General features: G+C 40.7%; 1 protein-coding gene across 1 annotated transcript in view; it reads right to left on the reverse strand.

Annotated features, from left to right (window-relative positions):
- Positions 1–17536, reverse strand: part of LOC122747959 (guanylate cyclase soluble subunit beta-2-like) — an 81751-nt gene that overhangs the window by 29444 nt on the left and 34771 nt on the right. Inside the window, exons 6-9 of the mRNA XM_043993722.1 lie at positions 10981–11080; positions 7882–8078; positions 4122–4233; positions 586–689 (exon numbers count right to left, since the gene is read on the reverse strand). Coding sequence (XP_043849657.1) covers positions 586–689; positions 4122–4233; positions 7882–8078; positions 10981–11080 — 513 coding nt within the window. The remainder of the gene's footprint in view (positions 1–585; positions 690–4121; positions 4234–7881; positions 8079–10980; positions 11081–17536) is intronic.

Consider the following 17536-nt stretch of genomic DNA (forward strand, 5'->3'; position numbering starts at 1 on the left):
ACCTCAGGCAATGGTGTCAAATTCAAACAGAAATAAATCTTGACTTAGAAAACCACAAATTAACATTATCTATGTTGTACTGTATTTTTATTTATTAAACATTTCCTGATTACATTCTAATCTGGTTCCTGGCTTCACTTGAGAGTTTTGTAGACCCTGCTGACCCCTCAGGAGCATTGCCTGGGATACTGAAAGATTAAATTATTTTCCCAGGACCACACAAGCCAGGGTGTCTCAGAGATGGTATCTTTCTGACTCCTAAGGCTGGCTCCCAAGCTGCCGCCCCCACTTCTCCCCCCCACCCCACCCTGTCTCTGTCTCTCTCAGTCTCTATCTTTCTTTGTCTCTCTGTATTCCCTCCCTTCACCCCCCCACTCCACAAACTTTCTACATATGGAAAAACTGAGGCACTACAGTATTACATAATTTAGGTAAGGCTGACCAGACAAGTCATACAAGTGTTAACTAAGATAAATCCCCTTACTTAGAGTTGGTGCTATGTGGTTTTGCTTAATGACAAGTGCCTTTCACTGTCACAACACCAGTTACAAGCTAAAGGAAGGTTTAAAGAAAGGGTTCTCTTACTGTAGCATCAAAGATAATGTGGAAAGGAAAAGCATTGCAGAAAGTTTTCTCTTCGATCCAAAGCCTTTCTGGATATACCGGCTCAAAAAGATTCTGTATGTTCCCTGCAGGAGAAGGAAAACAAGTCCCACGTTTCTCTGTTAAATCTGACACTTTTTTCAAAGTAAAGATTGAAATATTCTTTGTGGCCACTATAGAATCATAGCATCTCATCTTGGAAGGGACCTCAGAAGCCACCTAGTCCAAGTCCTAACCAAATCCTAACTGCCTGCTGTAACATCTGTAATAAGTAGTTATCCAACCGCGATTGAAAATTTCCCACTGTAGAGAGCCCATAGCCTCCCAAGGCAGCCACTAATCCTTAGGGATTTTTTTCCCCTTATGTTGAGATGAAATCTGTTTCTCAGCACAGGCAGCTGAGTGGTGCACTGCCAGAAAGATCTGAGTTCCACTCCTATCTTAGACCCTAACTAGCTGTGTGACCCTGGGCAAGTCACTTAACCTCTGTCTGCCTAAGTTGCTTCATATGGAAAATGAGGGTAATAATAGCACCTACTACCCAGGGCTGTTATGAGGCTCAATTGAGATAATAATTATAGGATGGTTATCTTAGTGCCTGGCATATAATAGATACTGAACAATATGATAGCTAGCATTTGTATATGGCTTTTTCCATGCTAAGCACTTGTGGTAATAAAAAATATGAAAGTTTTTTAACACACTGTACTAAGTGATTGACAAATATTAACTCATTTGATCCTCACCACAACCTTAGGATGTAGGTTCTATTACTATTCTCATTTTTTTTTTTTTTTTTTTAGGCAATGGGGGTTAAGTGACTTGCCCAGAGTCACACAGCTAGTAAGTCTCAAGTATCTGAGGCCGGATTTGAACTCAGGTACTCCTGAATCCAGGGCCGGTGCTTTAACCACTGCGCCATCTAGCTGCCCCCTACTATTCTCATTTTACAGTTAAAGAAACCAAAGCAGACAGAGGTTGACTTGCCCAAGGTCATAAAGCTATTAATTGTCTAAGGCTGGATTTGAAGCCATCTTTCTCACTCAGAACCTAGTGCTTTATCCACTGCACCCCTAGATGCCCCTAATAAATGCTTATTATTATTGTTGTTCCACTCGTTGTTTCTATTTTTGCCCTCTGTGGCAAAATGAATCTAATTGTTCTCCCATATAGTGGCCCTTCTGCTACTTGGGGATGCTGCTTGTCCAGCCTCCCCACTAAGTCTTAGCTTCTGGCTAAACAAGCACAGTGCCCTTTGACCAATCCATGGAGGACACGGCTTCTACTTCCCTTCTTGTCGTCTCAACCTGAGGAATGTGAGAACATAGTTCCTTCGATGGGAGGCCCATCATCCATACAAAACTCCCCTCTGATACCTATGCTAAAGTTCTCTTACGTTCCCTTCTCAGCTTAATCTCTTTCAGTCTCCAGATGGCCAGGGCAAATCTTTTTCCAAATTAAAACAAACAAAAAAAACCTTGCTACCGGATCGAGAAGCCCTCCTGCCCCATGCCAAGTTTCTGCCCAGAGAAGAGGTTTGGGGTTGGTGGGGTTCTTTTTTTTTTCTTTTTGGCTAATTGAGTATCTCAATGAAAACAGAGTTAGCATTGAAAATGCTGACAGAATAGATAATGATCGCAAAAAGCCTGCTCCTGCTATTCAAAGCTGCCTCTGCGGTGCCCAGTCTAGCTTCAGTGACATTTGCCATGGGTGTTCCTCCCCCCCGCCCAGATTGACAGCATTGGGTAGCACATGAAATTTTCACCAACAGCCCACTTTGGCAGAGGGTAGCAATCCAAAATGGAGGCTTTTTGATATGAAAATCTTCCAGACAAAGGATTGTCAGTTGCATGTTTGAATAGCCTGCCACGGATTGAAAGCCTCCAAACGCAGCCATTTGTATTGTACAGACCTGTTCTCAGATGTATGTAATCATGGCCCATCAGTGTGACCGATGGAGTGGTAAGAAATGCTCTCCCCACTTAGGGAAGTTAAACTTGCGTGCTTTATTCTTGTCTTTGTGAGTCCACTTAGGGCCCAACACGTAGTAGGTGCTTTTTAAAAATGCTTATTGATTGAGCCCTACTGCCTGACCAGGAGGATCAGAGGATCACAGAATTGGGGAACTGGTCTTCGGTTAATCTAGAAATTATCAGCCATTTGGCAGAAGAGGAAACTGGGGTCCAGGCAGGTTGGATGAATTGTTCAAGGTCACAGAGCTAGTTAGTTAGTTCAGAGATTCACAAGTGGAAGGGACCTTAAAGTTATCTAGTTCAATCCCCTCACTTTATAGATGAGAAAAATGAGTCCCTGAGAGGTTAAGTGACCAAGGTCACATCTCGTAATGATTGGGGGTAAGATTTGAACCCTGGTCCAAGTTCAGCCCTCTGTCCATTATACACAGTGCCCTTTTGGGCAGAGGTAAGACTAAAACCCAGGCCTCCTTAGTCCCGTTTCTGAACCCTTTTCTCCACGCTACCCTGTATCACTATGATGAGACCTAACTTCCACTCATTTTACAACTTTCCTTCTAGAACTACCTCCCAATATTCTATCAGTGGTGAAGAGGGCCTTGAGGCAGCAAAAGCAAGGGGCATGAGACTGGGCAAGTCATTTAAAAAGAGCATTTTCCTAGAAAGACAAGGAGACATGAGGACTCAGTGCTTGTCCTTTTTCCTTAGAACCCTGAAAATCCCCATCCTAACACTGAGTATGATTCTCCAAAACCTCATCAGAAATATGGAGTGATTATATACATACACACATACATACAAACACACATATACACATGCACACAAATGTATATATGTGAGTACATGTGTGTATATCATATAAGTATACATGTATACATTATATGTGTGTATACATATATAATATCCACATACATATTATATATCTACATAATTATTATATATACCCTAGGCCCAGCATTCTATCCACTGTGGGAGGTAGGGGTGTGTGTGTGTGTGTGTGTGTGTGTGTGTGTGTGTGTGAAGTCTCTGAGGCCAAATTGCATATCTGAGGAAGAGTACAATTCTGATCTCAAATGCTTACTAGCTGTGTGACCCTGGGCAAGTCACTTCACCCTGTTTGCCTCAGTTTCCTCATCTGTAAAATGAGCTGGAGAAGGAAATGGCAAACCACTCTATTATCTTTGCCAAGAAAATCCCAAATGGGGTCAAGAAGAGTTGGGCATGACTGAAAAATATACACATATATAGGAACCAACATGAGTTATATGTATATACATTCAACTAACATAAGTTATATGTGTGCACATATATACGAAAAGGAAGAGTACACACATATACATGTACATGCATACATACATATACACACATACATACACATACATACATACATACATATCACTAACTCAATCAGTGATATCCTAATCAGGGGGTGCTTTGCCGACTAATTGTCTGTCACCACCTGGGATAAAAGCCATTTCAATGCCCAGATGAGTTCTAGCTCTTGCTCGGACATATGTGGTTGGGCCTAGTAAGCAGCCCACTCACCTTTTCCAAATATGACAACACTTCTCACAATATCCCAGCGGGATTTCTTCACCGGGCAGACAGAGAGAGTCAAATAATTCTCCTTCATTCTCTGAAAAGCCTGCTCAGTCACCTGCTGTCAGGAAAGAGAGAGGAAGCATATGTATTGGATCTGGTAATTTCCAATGTAGTGATTCTTTGTATTCACACTGTGCTCCTATGTTGAGTAAGTTTGGAGAACTTTAGAGATAGAATCCTATTCAGTCTCAAGCTATATGACTGGTAAAGGGAACATGGGGAAAATAGTGCTATTTAGTCCCATTAGATGGTGCAAGAAAACTGTAGAGCATGGGGCACCAGAATCCCTACTTGGAGCCTTTGGTCATGAAGCAAAAGTAATCAAGTCTAACGCCACCTGTATCCCTAATGTGATGTCCTTGGTTGAGTAGCCATCTACAGGAAGCTTAGAGTTTATCTGGTCCGACCACCTAATTTTATAAGTGAGAAAATTAAGAGAGGAAGAGAACAAGAGACAGAGGCAGAGAAAGAGAGAGATAGTGATAGAGAGAGATAGGAATAGAGAGGCAGAAACAAAGAAACAGTGAGAGATGATGAAGAGAAACAGACAAAGAGACACAGAGAGACAGAGAGAGCTAGAGAGAGAAAGAGTGAGAAAGTAAGAGCAAGAGAGTGAAAGTGAGGGAGAACAAGAATGCATACTATCCACCCCCATAGAAAGAACTGAAAAAAAAGAGCACTTGTGGAGGGAGAGGGAGAGGGAGAGGGAGAGGGAGAGGGAGAGGGAGAGGGAGAGGGAGAGGGAGAGGGAGAGGGAGAGGGAGAGGGAGAGGGAGAGGGAGAGGGAGGGAGAGAGAGAGAGAGAGAGAGAGAGAGAGAGAGAGAGAGAGAGAGAGAGAGAGAGAGAGAGAGAAAGAAAAGAGCATTTATAAAATACTATGTGACAGACACCTTGCTAAAGCACTGGGGATACGATTTAAGGAAACATAATGACCCCTCCTTTCAAGATGGTCACATTCTAATAGGCAAGATGGAAATTAGAGGAAAGGGAAGTGACATGTGCAAGATCACACAGGTAATGAGCAGTAAGAGCTGAAATTTGAGTCTCGTCTGACTTTCCCTCCCGCAGACTATTATTATTTTTTTTTACTACATCACTCATGAAAAAGTGAAAGCCAAGGGAATTTTTTCATGTAAAGACTTTCACCAGAAGTAGTTCGGTTGGGGTGGTACCCCATTCATTCAATTACTCTTTCAACCAACATTAGTTAAGTATTGTTTGTGGAACACTTGTGACAGGTGAGAATTGAAGTTTAGATAATCTATGTTTTTTCATAGATTTCATAGTCTCGTAGGGGACTAACCCTCCAATATATACAGCTATAATACATAGCATTCCATAAGAAGCACATTGGCAGGTTACAGAAATTTATAAAGCACTTTATGCATGTGATCCAAGTTGAGCCTTATAAAAATGCTGTGTGGTAAGCATTGCACATATCCTCACTTTACAGATGAAGAAACTGAGAGAAAAAGAAACTAAACAATATGCCCGCTGTCACATGACTAATAAACAGAGGCAGGATTTGAAACCAGGTCCTCTTTACTCCAGGCTAAAATAATCCATTATGGCATGCTACCTATATAGCTGTGTCATTTGAAATTTTATGGGGGTGCCTATCTCTATCCCAAGTTTTAGGGAAGTTTTTTTTTGGGGGGGGGTGACGCAATTGGGGTTAAGTGACTTGCCCAGGGTCACACAGCTAGTAAGTGTTAAGTGTCTGAGGCTGGACTTGAACTCAGGTCCTCCTGACTCCAGTGCCGGTGCTCTATCCAATGTGCCACCTAGCTGCCCTGGGAAGTTTTAATATATTGCTACTTAGAAATTAGAGGCTACTGCACCACTTGTGGGCATTAAAGTTTAAAAGCCATGTGTGTGTGTGTGTATGTGTGTGTGTGTGTGTGTGTGTGTGTGTGTGTGTGTGTGTGTGTGTGGTCTCTCAGTCCCCAAAACACCCCATTGTTAATAATTTTCTCACCCCCCCCCTCTCTCTCTCTCTCTCTTTCTCTCTCTCTCTCTCCCTGCATACATACATACATATATACATGTTGTCTCCTTCCATAGAATATAAGCTTCTTTAGGGCAGTGATTCTTTCACTATTGCCTTTTGAACCCCAGCACATAATACAGTACTTAGTTCATTAATTAATAAATGATTATTCAATGCCCAACTAATTCTTAGAGTGCTATGTAAAGTTCAAAGGGGAAGATCATCACCAATGGGGTGAAAAGCTCATGTTACCAGCCACAACATCTGTGTTTGAAAATCCTACATACAGACTAACTGAAATGGGATTTACATTCCTCAAGATAAAAATCCTGTGTAGAGGAGATTATATTTATCTTGGAGCTAATACAACAGAGACACCCACAGACAGATTTCACCCTCAAAGATAATGGCCTGTAAATTGATAATGTCTTACATCATGAAGTAAAAGAGGTAATATGATATATGGAAGATGTATGACTTTGTTCTCCAGGTTATCATCATCACTGATGGTGGTGGTGGTGGTGATAATGATAACTAATTTTGGAATGGAGCAAATTGGGTTCAAATTGTGACTCTGACACTGACTCTATCACAATAGGCAAATCCTACCTCCTCTTTGAGATTATTTCTTTATCTGTAAGATGGGGATAGAAAGACTTATTAGTAATAGTGTATTGTAAATGAAAGATCACTATATATGGACTCACAAAAGTAGGGTTTAAATCTTGACTCTGCCATTCATTATAATGGTATTGATATATTATTATATTGATATTAATATTTTATTATTATTGCTAAGATTGTACTATTATTTCATGACCTAAAGTAAGACATTTGATTTCTGGGCCTCATTTTCCTGATTTGAAAAATCAAGGAGTTGGATTAAATGACCATTCTGGTCCGTCCATTCTAAATCTAGAATGTTGAGAACCTACCAGACAACATCACAGAAATGCTGTTGGGAAAGCATTTTGTAAACTTTAAAACTCTACATTAATAGAATTAAGAACTGGACCTATGATTCCCATCTGAGGAAACTCTTTCCACCCAGGAAGGTCAGAACCAGTTCCACAACTTAAAGTCATGGAATTAAGTGACTTACCCAGGGTCACACAACCAGTATGTTTTAGGGGAGAGATTTTAACTCAGGCCCTCCTGGCCATCTATGAAATTATGTAATGGTTGTAAAAATGCTTAGCACAGTACCTGGAACATAGCAGGCACCTAATAAACACTTGCTCCCTTCTCTTCCTGAGCCCTCATCCACTATGTCATATTGCCTCTCACTATATAAATACGGAATGTTATTATTGCTCAAATTTGATTTGTGCCCAGTAAGTACAAAGTTAAAGTGGTCAGTAATGGTTCTAGATCTCTAGCTTGACCTCTTAAACTGAAAGGAAGAATAGAGACTGGAGACCTAAGAGATGGGCTTATGTCAAGGTGGTATGAACTGACTTCTGTATGGTAAGCCTCTCTGTATGAATTTCAGGTGCAGAGTAGGTGACCATGCCATTTACTGGAATGAGAAGTTAACAGGTCAAAGGGCCACTCCAGCCAGAGGAACATGTCCTGTCCCTCTTAACCAAGACTACTAGACATCAGAGTGAATCCATTTTTTTTGTCACAGGGTGACCCAATAGATGCCTGGCTCTGAGGAGACTTTTTTCATAGATGAGAAGGTGCTACTGCCAAAAGAACCCATTTGGTACCTCTTGGTCCTGCTGGGAGTTTTTGTCTCCTTGGGACATCTTTGATCTTGTCTTTTTCTCCTGTCCATGATGTTTCTGCAGGATGAGAAACACAACATGCTCTTTCTTCCCAGTCCTCTCCTCTTCTTCACCCTTATTGAGAATCTCCATCGTCACATCCATGTTGAAGAAGTCTTTAGCAACTGCTTCTATGATGCCTGGGCCAGGAGAAAACAATCATGAGTTACAGCCGATGTCAATTCAATTCAACATTTATTCAGTGCCTACTATAAATGAAGCACTGTAGGAGGTGTTGGGGTACAGAGACAAGAAGGAAGCTTTAAATGGAACTTACTGCAAAGGGATGCTATGTGCAGACAAGTAAATAAAAGAGACAAAGGCAGCAAACTGGACTTATGATTTCATTGAAATAGGGAACTCCCGGATGTACAAACTCTCTCCACCAATGTACACTTCCATCTACTCTGCCACTTAGTCCTAGGCTACTGCCTAGAGGACTGAGAGGCCAAGGGCACTCAGGGTCACACAGCCAGTAAATATGAGAGTCAAGACTCGAACACAAGCATTCCCAGCTCTGAGGGTGACTCTGTATCCACTGCACCAGACAGCAAGAAATATATAAAGTAGGACAGCTCCATGGCACAGTGAATAAATGGATGGATTCAGGAGGACCTGAGTTCAAATCCAGCCTCAAACATTTGACACTTACTAGCTGTGTGACCCTGGGCAAGTCACTTAACCCTCATTGCCCTGCAAAAAAAAAAAAGAAAAAAGAAAGAAAGAAATATACAAAATCATTTCAAGAGGAAGAGGGTGCTAACAACATGGGGAGAGGAATCAGTTAACATCGCTTGTAGAAGATGCCCCCTGAGTTGTCCTTCCTGAGATACAGAAATAATAATAATGATATAAAAATTTATATGGTACTTTAAGGTTTGCAGAGAACTTTATAAATATTATCTCATTTTATTCTCACAACAATCCTAAGAAAGTAGGCGCTATTATTATTTTCATAATACAGCTGAGGAAACTGAAGCAGAGGTTATGTGACTTGCCCAGAGTCACACAGCTAGTAAGTGTCTGAGGCTAAATTTGAACTCATCTTTCTAACTCTAGGCCCAACACTCTCTCCACTGTGTGACCTCAAAACCTAAAGGAAATGATATCCAATACCACTGGAATCAGATTGGGGAGGTCTTTAAAAGCCAGGTTGATGATTTTTGCATTTTTTTAAATCCTAAAGAGCCACTGAAAATTTTGGAAGGAGAGGGAGAAGGTGTAACATGGTCAGATCTGCATCTTAAGAATTTCACAACTGTTTGAAGGCTGGATTTAAGATGAAAGACATTTTGGGGGTGAGAGAGATTCACTAAGAAGCCACTACAGGAGTCTAGGGTAGAGGCGATAAGGGTCTGGCCCCTAAATAAATCATGAGATAACAAAGTCACAGTTCCCCAGAGGATCTCCAGAATTCATAATATGGATCCAGCACTCAGACAGGCCTCACCTACGAATCAGAGAGACCAGCTGGTCGATCAACATCCATGTATCGACTTCATGCCTTCTTCAGAGCACTACAATGTGACAAATACAAACAGGCACAGAGCACGTGCTCTGTTTCTCTCAGGAGACTCATCAGTGTAAGAAGACAAATGAGCAAGACTGATTAATGCTCATGCTCTGGGGATTGCTGGGAGAGGGACAAACCCTCTCCAATTTGCTTTGTCATTAGATTCAGGTCTTGACCTGACACCATGTTTCCAGAGGCTTAGTGGATCATGTGGTGTTTGTCTTGGACTCTGTGACTCTCCATTACTGGATGATTCTTTGTTAATTCCTTGAGTTTAAATCAATCTTACAAAGAGGCTCCAAAAATTCATATAACTCATTTTTTTACCACCCATTAGAATTTTTTCCAGTAAAATAATGATGATGAATTAGGCCATACTTTTATCACAATTCTTGCTTGCCTGTTGACTAATTTATTTCAGACATAAAGCTGTGAATCAAGACCCATATTCACATCTGGGCTGAATCTTTCACTTGAAGCACTGTACTCCAAAGTTAGGTCTTATTCAGAACCTTTAGGCTTATACTGGGGATTTTAGAAAAGTTTTGTCACTCTCCATCCTATTTCAGAATTTTAAAAAAATTTTGAGTTAAGATATTTATTTTATCAAAAAAAGAAGCAGAATTTTAAAAAAGAAGCAGATCCTTCTGCCGAAAAGGAGAGTTCTATTAGTAGAGGGAGAAAGAATAATTAGAAAGTGATTGGGGGGGGGTGGGGAGAGCTAGGTGGCTGCCCTGGATTCAGGAGGACCTGAGTTCAAATCCGGCCTCAGATACTTGACACTTACTAGCTGTGTGGACCCTGGGCAAATCACTTAACCCTCATTGCCCTGCCAAAAAAAAAAAAAAGTGATTGGGATGTAAGAAAGAAAAAGAATCAATTAAACAAATTTTTAGAGACGGTCCTAGACATTAACACAATGGGCAGTGGTCCCTAAGAAGTGAGCAAAGCCTAACTCAGGCATACACTCATAAGTGTTAAATTAATACTCATCCAATTTTATTTCATAATGGACCTAGAAATCTCTGAATTTAAAAGGAAAAAGTCACACCATAGCACAGAAACCAATTATTCCAATAACTGAGATCTGAATTTAATTGTGATAAACAACTTTAACCTTAAAAAAAAAAAAGAAGCAAAGGGACAAAACCCAACGATAAAACTATCAAAATGTATGTTTTAAAAGTTATTCCACCTTTTAACACTAGGGAAACTTTAATTAAAGGCACATTTATTTATGGGAGAAATAAGAGGGCAGGTAAGAGGTGTCACCTGAGTGGTACTTTATAAGAATCCAAGGATGGTACCAGACAGAGACAAGAGAAAACATTCCAGACATGAGCCATCTGAGCCAAGGCAGAAAAATGTAAGGATGAAGACAGATGGTGGTCTCCCAAGGAATATGGCTTAACAAAGCTACAGGAGATGATGAAGTTAAATAACTAAAAGGATATGGTGGAGAGCATGTCTTAGTTTCAGAAGTACTCAAGGATTGAGTACTCAAAGAATGGTCAGCCTGATACCCTTACCTGGCACAATTTGGCACAGACCTCTTCGATCAGAATAGTAGTGAAGAAGCATTGCCCCATCTTCCCTTTTCTCCACTCGAAATGATGGTGCATTCATTGCCTAAGTAAAAAACAAAACAACACATTTTCTTCTTTTGTCCAAATCACCCCTTTGAGACTCTTTTCAATTTCCTGATTATATCACATAGTAGAATGATCCTAAAAACTCTATTCCTGTGGAATATTGATTTCAGATCAGTGGGACAACAGGAACCCTTAACTTGATCTCTCAGTGTTTTGAGGTACAGTAAGTTATAACAAGTGCCTAAACTTGGAATGTTGTCTTGTTCTGGCCCCTGAGAATGAGAATGGATCAAGAAGAAGAAAAATCCCAGAGGAGAGCTAACTCATGGAAAACACAGGGCTGTGGCAATGTTGTCAAGCAAGAATAGTGAGAAAATGTTGAGTCTGTTGGAAAGGGGACGATTTAGATAAATTAATACTTAAATGTGGTTCAGAGGATTCTATATTCTTCCTGGAAAAGTTCAGGGACTTGGATTGTAAAGAATGTCTAGCAACAAGACAAATTGCAATTAGACAGAAGGAAAAATACCTTGATTGTAAGAGTTTCCAAGCTATGGAGTCTTCTTTGTTGAAAATTATGGAACTGGGAAAGACACTTTTAGCCCATAAAATGTCCCTGTACCTTGGAACCAGAGATTCCATCACTAGGTACATATAGTAAGGAGAGAAGGGTGAGAAAGGTCCAGTCTCTAGGAGGATGGTTACCAGATTTGTATGCTCAGCCTTAGTATTTTTGCTGCACTATCTTCAAACATCTCCAAGTGCCTCTTGGACATCCTAAAATGGATGTCCTGGAGGCATCTCAAACCTAACATGTACAAAATAGTCATGTTGATAGAAAAGATGGGAAGAGCTCATTTTCTCCCCACCCTAGATAATAACTCCCCATTTCTGAATTTTCTTATTACTGCAGAGGAAACCATGATCCTCCCTGGCACCTTGACTAACAATCTCACTGTCACCCTTGACTCTTTACTCACACTCAGATTAAGTCAACAAATGTTTGTAAACATTGTAGAAGACAGTCAGTCTTCTTCTTCTTCTTCTTCTTCTTCTTCTTCTTCGGTGAGACAATTGGGGTTAAGTGACTTTCCCAGGGTCACACAGCTAGTGTCAAGTGTCTGAGGTAGGATTTGAACTCAGATCCTCCTGACTCCAGGGCCAGTGCTCTATCCACTGCACCAACTAGCTGCTCCAACAGTCAGTCTGCTAAATTAGTTTAACAGTGGGGACAGCATATAAACAATTGTGTACAAACAAGATATAGACAGAATAAATTGGAGATAATCTTCAAGTGAAGGCACTGGCATGAAAAGTCTTCTTGCACAGTGTGTGATTTTGGCCAGAAAGTGAAGAGAATCGGGGGAACCAGGAGATGGAATGAGAAAGGAGAGAATTTCAAGCACATTATTTGGGAGCCAAGCATCAGGAAATTGAGTGTATGAGGGATAGCAAGAAGCCAGCATCACTGGATTATAGAATTTGTGAAGGGGAAGTTAAGGAATTGGAAGACTAGAGAGGTTAAAAGGGGGCTAGGTTATGAAAGGCTTAAAAAAACAAACACAGAGGGACAGCTAGATGGCATAGTGGATAGAGCACCAGCCCTGGAGTCAGAAGGACATGAGTTCAAATCCGAGCTCAGATACTTAACACTTACTAGCTGTGTGACCATGGGCAAGTCACTTAACCCCAATTGCCTCACAAAAAACCCCACAAAAAAAAACAACACGGGATTTCATATTTAATTCTGGAGGCAATAGGGAACCGCTGGAATTTATTAAGTAGGGGGATGATATAGTGAGATGTGCTTCAAGAACATCAATTCAACAGCTCATCCCACATATACAATCTGTTGCCAAACCTTGACATTTCTATCTTCCTATTTCTCACATACTTTACTCAACTCACAACGCCATGTTGTAGACCCTCACCATTCTTCTTCTGGACTAATGCAAGAGCCTTCTGGTTGAGCATGCTGTTTCAAGACTCAGGCCAAATCCTTTCTTTCTCAGTATGCCTTTCTTGGTCTCCCCTCACAGCCCCCCCACCCCCCCCCCACCCAATGCTAATGCCTACCCTCTTGAGATTATCTTTATTTACTCTATATAGAGCTTCTATATGGCTAGTTATCTATATGTTGAGTCCTCCACTACATGTGTATACCTCTATGGTGAGAACTGTCTTTAGTTTTGTTTATGTTGCCTTTCTTTATATCCTCATCACTTAGCACAATACTGGGCACATCCTAAGCATTTAATAAATGTATGTTGACCATTATCCTGTTAATTGTTTTCCCCATTCTCCTTATCTTATTTTGCCTTATCTCATTTAAGTCTTCCTAAGGTTTTCCATAATTTTCTTATGTCATACTTTCTTATGTCAGAGTAATATTTGATTATATCTATGTATCTCAATTTGATCCATCTCCTGTCTTGTATTTCCATCTTCCCATTGGGCATCTCTAACTAGATTATTGCCAACATCTTAAACTCATCATTTTTATTCAGTTATTTTTCAGCCATGTCTAATTCTTTGTGGTCACCCCATTTGGGGTTTTCCTGGCAAAGATACTAGAGCGGTTTGCCATTTCCTTCTCCAGTTCATTTTACAGATAAGGAAACTTAGGCAAACAGGGTTAAGTGACTTTCACAGGGTCACACAGCTAGTAAGTGTCTGAGGCCATATTTGAACTTTGGAAGAGGAGTCTTCTTGACTCCAGGCCCAGTGCTCTATCCACTATGCCACCTAGCTGTCCTTATCATATCCAAGTCCAAACTCATCATCTTTTCCCCCAAACCCTCCCCTCTTCCATACTTGCCCATCATTGACCAAGGTACCACCATATTCCCAGTCATTCAGACTTGCAACCTAGGTGTCATCCTCTATTCTTCCCCCCATTACCTTCTGTCCAATCTTTTGCCTGAGACCCCTACCTTTGTCACATTTTCCACATAAACTCCTCTCTCCTCTGCCACTACCCTGGTATAGGGTTTCATCACCTAATGTGGTATAGGGCTTCATCAACCAATGTGGTATATGTCTTCATCACCTAATGCCTAGACTGTTGCAATAGCCTGCTGGTTGGTCTCCTTGCCTTGTCTTTCCCCTCTCCAATCCAATCTCCACTCAGCTGTCAAACTGACCTTTCTAGGCTTGTGGAAGACTAAGACAAGCATTTTGGATTAGTCACTCCCTCCAAAAATCAGTTCATAAATATCTCTTCAATTCTACTCAAATTAACCAGCATTTGTTAAATATCTGATATGTCATAGACACTGTACTAGGTTTCAAGGATATAAACACAAAATGATATCACCTCTACCCTCGAGCAGCTTTACATTTTGGGAAGGAATAATCATTAAGCACCACTATGTGCCAGACTCCCTCCTAGATCACTGCCTTGTAATGGCAGAGGGGTAATGCACCTCAATGAAACTATGAGGAATGCCATGCAGGGTTACCCAAGACAGATAGGTCATAGTAGAGAGTTCAGACAAAAGTTCATCCACTAGAAGGAAATGGCAAACCACTGTAGTATCTTTGCCTAGGAAACCTCATGTATGATATTAAAAAGATAAAAGATTTCCTACTTTAAATGAACAATGCAAATAAATAGAAGAAAACTATGAAAAACAAGAAAGACAAGAGATCTCTTCAAGAATGTTAGAGATATCAAGGGAATGTTTCATGTAAAAATGGGCATGATAAAAGTAAAAAATGGTAGGGACTTAAGAGAAGCAGGAGAGATTAGGAAGAGATAGCAAGAATATACAGAAGAACTGTACAAGAAAAATTTGTGTGTGTGTGTGTGTGTGTGAGGCAATTGGGGTTAAGTGACTTGCCCAGGGTCACACAGCCAGTAAGTGTTAAGTGTCTGAGGCTGGATTTGAACTCAGGTCCTCCTGACTCCAGGGCCGGTGCTCTATCCACTGCGCCACCTAGCTGCCCTTACAAGAAAGATTTTAAAGTCATTGATAGTCATGATGGTGTGGTTACTGATCCAGAACCAGATTAGAAAATGAAGTCAAGTGGGTCTTAGGAAGCATTGCTAGCCATAAGGTTGGTGGAGGTGATGGAATTCCAGCTGAGCTATTTAAAATCCTACAAGATGATATCGCTATAGAGCTACACTCAACATGACAGCAAATTGGAAAACTCAACAGTGGTCACTAGATTGGAAAAAAATCAGTCTATGCCCTATTCCTAAAGAAGGGCAATGTCAAAGAATGTTCAAATTATTGAACAACTGTCCTAATTTCACATGCCTGCAAAGTTATGCTTAAGATTCTGCAAGCTAGGCTTCAGCAACATGTGAACCGAGAATTCTCAAATGCGCAGGCTGGTTTTTGAAGAGCCAGAGGACCAAGAGACCAAATTGTCATTTGTTGGATTATGGAGAAAGCAAGGAAATTCCAGGAAAAAAATATCTCTGCTTCATTAACTACATGGAAGCCTTTGACTGTGTGGATCACAACAAAATGTGGCAAATTCTCAAAAGGATGGGAGTGCCAGATCATCTTGTCTCCTGAGGAACCTGTATGAGGCTCAAGAAACAACAGTTGGAACCAAACATGGAACAATTGATTGGTTAAAGATTGGGAAAGGAATATATGAAGGCTGTATATTGTCACCTTCCTTATTTAACTTTTATGCAGAGTACATCATGCAAAGTGCCAGGATTGATGAATCAAAAGCTGCAATCAAGGTTGCTGGGAGAGATCTCAACAATCTCAGATGTGGAGATGATACCACTCTCATGGCAGAAAGTGAAGAAGAATTAAGAAGCCTCTTGATAAGAGTGAAAGAGGAGAATGTAAAAGCATTAACATTTTTAAAAAACCTTAAGATTACTTCCTGGCAAATAGAGGGGGAAGAAATGGAAGCAGTGTCAGATTTTATATTCTTGGGCTCAAGGATGACTGTAGACAATGACTGCAGCCAGGAAATTAAAAGACACTTGCTCCTTCGAAGGAAAGGTATGGAAAATCTAGACAGCATACTAAAAAGCAGAGACATGACTTTGCCAGCAAAGTTCTATATAGTCAAAGCTATTATTTTTCTACTAGTGATACATTGCTGTGAGAGGTGGTCTATACAGAAAGCTGAGTGCCACAGAATCAGTGTTTGTGAATTGCGGTGCTAGAGAAGACTTTTGAGTGTCCCTTGAATGGCAAGGAGACTAAATGAGTCAGTACTTAAAGGAACATATTCAGACTACTCACTGGAAGGACAAATGCTGAAGCTGAGGCTTATGTGCTTTGGCTACATAATGAGAAGACAGGACTCATTGGAGAAGACCCTGATTTTAGGAAAGATGAAAGACAAAAGAAAAAAGGAATGGCAGAAAATGGGATGGATAGATAGTGTCATGGAAGCAAGGAACATGAGCTTGGACAGACTTTGGGAGATACTGGATGGCAGAAGAGCCCGCTGTGCTATGGTCCATGGGGTCAAAAAGAGTCAGACATGACAATGACTGAACAACAACAACATCAACATTGTGCCAGGCACTGTTCTAAGCACTTTACAAATAGTTTCTTATTCAAAACTCTGAGGTAAGTGCTATTATCATCTCCATTTTACAGTTGGGGAAAGACAGAGACAGAGATTAAGTGGCTGACCCAAGATCATGCCATTAGTAACCGACTGAGACTTGATTTGGTCTTAGTTCTTTATCATTTCAGGACCAGTGCTCTACCCACTTTGCCACCGAGCTGCCGCTAGGAGCTTGCCTTCCATAGAGTGCCTATGATATGAACAACACTGTGTATAAACACCAACACAACACCATACTCTCAGGAAATGAAGAATGCAATACTCTTTCCCGACTTCATTGATAATAACAGCTTAGTTGTGTGCATTCTCTGTTTGGGGACTGACAAAAACACAGGCTTACTGTGAGAAAGACAAACTAAAATGAAGCTTCACCTGAAGGAAAGTTTTGGTTGCCTAGAGAATGGTCCCCTCCATTTTGCCTTTTGAAATACAGTTTTTTCTTCTGCTAAACATCAGGATACTAAGCAACTGCATGCCCAGTGATCTTTAAAAACATGAATGAACTCAGAAAGGAAAGGTCCCAATAGGGAAATTAGTTTCTTAGCAGCTCAGCCAGTAACCCTATTAGCTAATCAGAGTTGGACAGTTTCCTACACTGGCTATTGGTCCTGTTAGTTTTTCTTGCCTTTTGTCTGGCTGCTCAACACACTTATCATCTTATTCCAGGCCAGCATCCCTAAAGAAAGAATCCAAAGTCCCTCTCAAACCTGACTACACTCTTGTCTTTGTTCCCTATGTGAGCTCTCCCAAAGTTTAATTGCAAATCCAAACTAGTTCTAGGGGAAAAGATTTTTCCCTCACCAGAAATCTGCCTTCATCCAGTTTTCCCTTTTGAATTTTTGATTCTCAGCTATAAAAAGACCTTAATTATTTCTATTCTTTACCAACCTAATAAAGACCACTAAATTATTGACATGATTTATCGACAGGGTGACAG

Source organism: Dromiciops gliroides, chromosome 3 (assembly GCF_019393635.1).
Source record: "Dromiciops gliroides isolate mDroGli1 chromosome 3, mDroGli1.pri, whole genome shotgun sequence".
Lineage (NCBI taxonomy): Eukaryota > Metazoa > Chordata > Mammalia > Microbiotheria > Microbiotheriidae > Dromiciops > Dromiciops gliroides.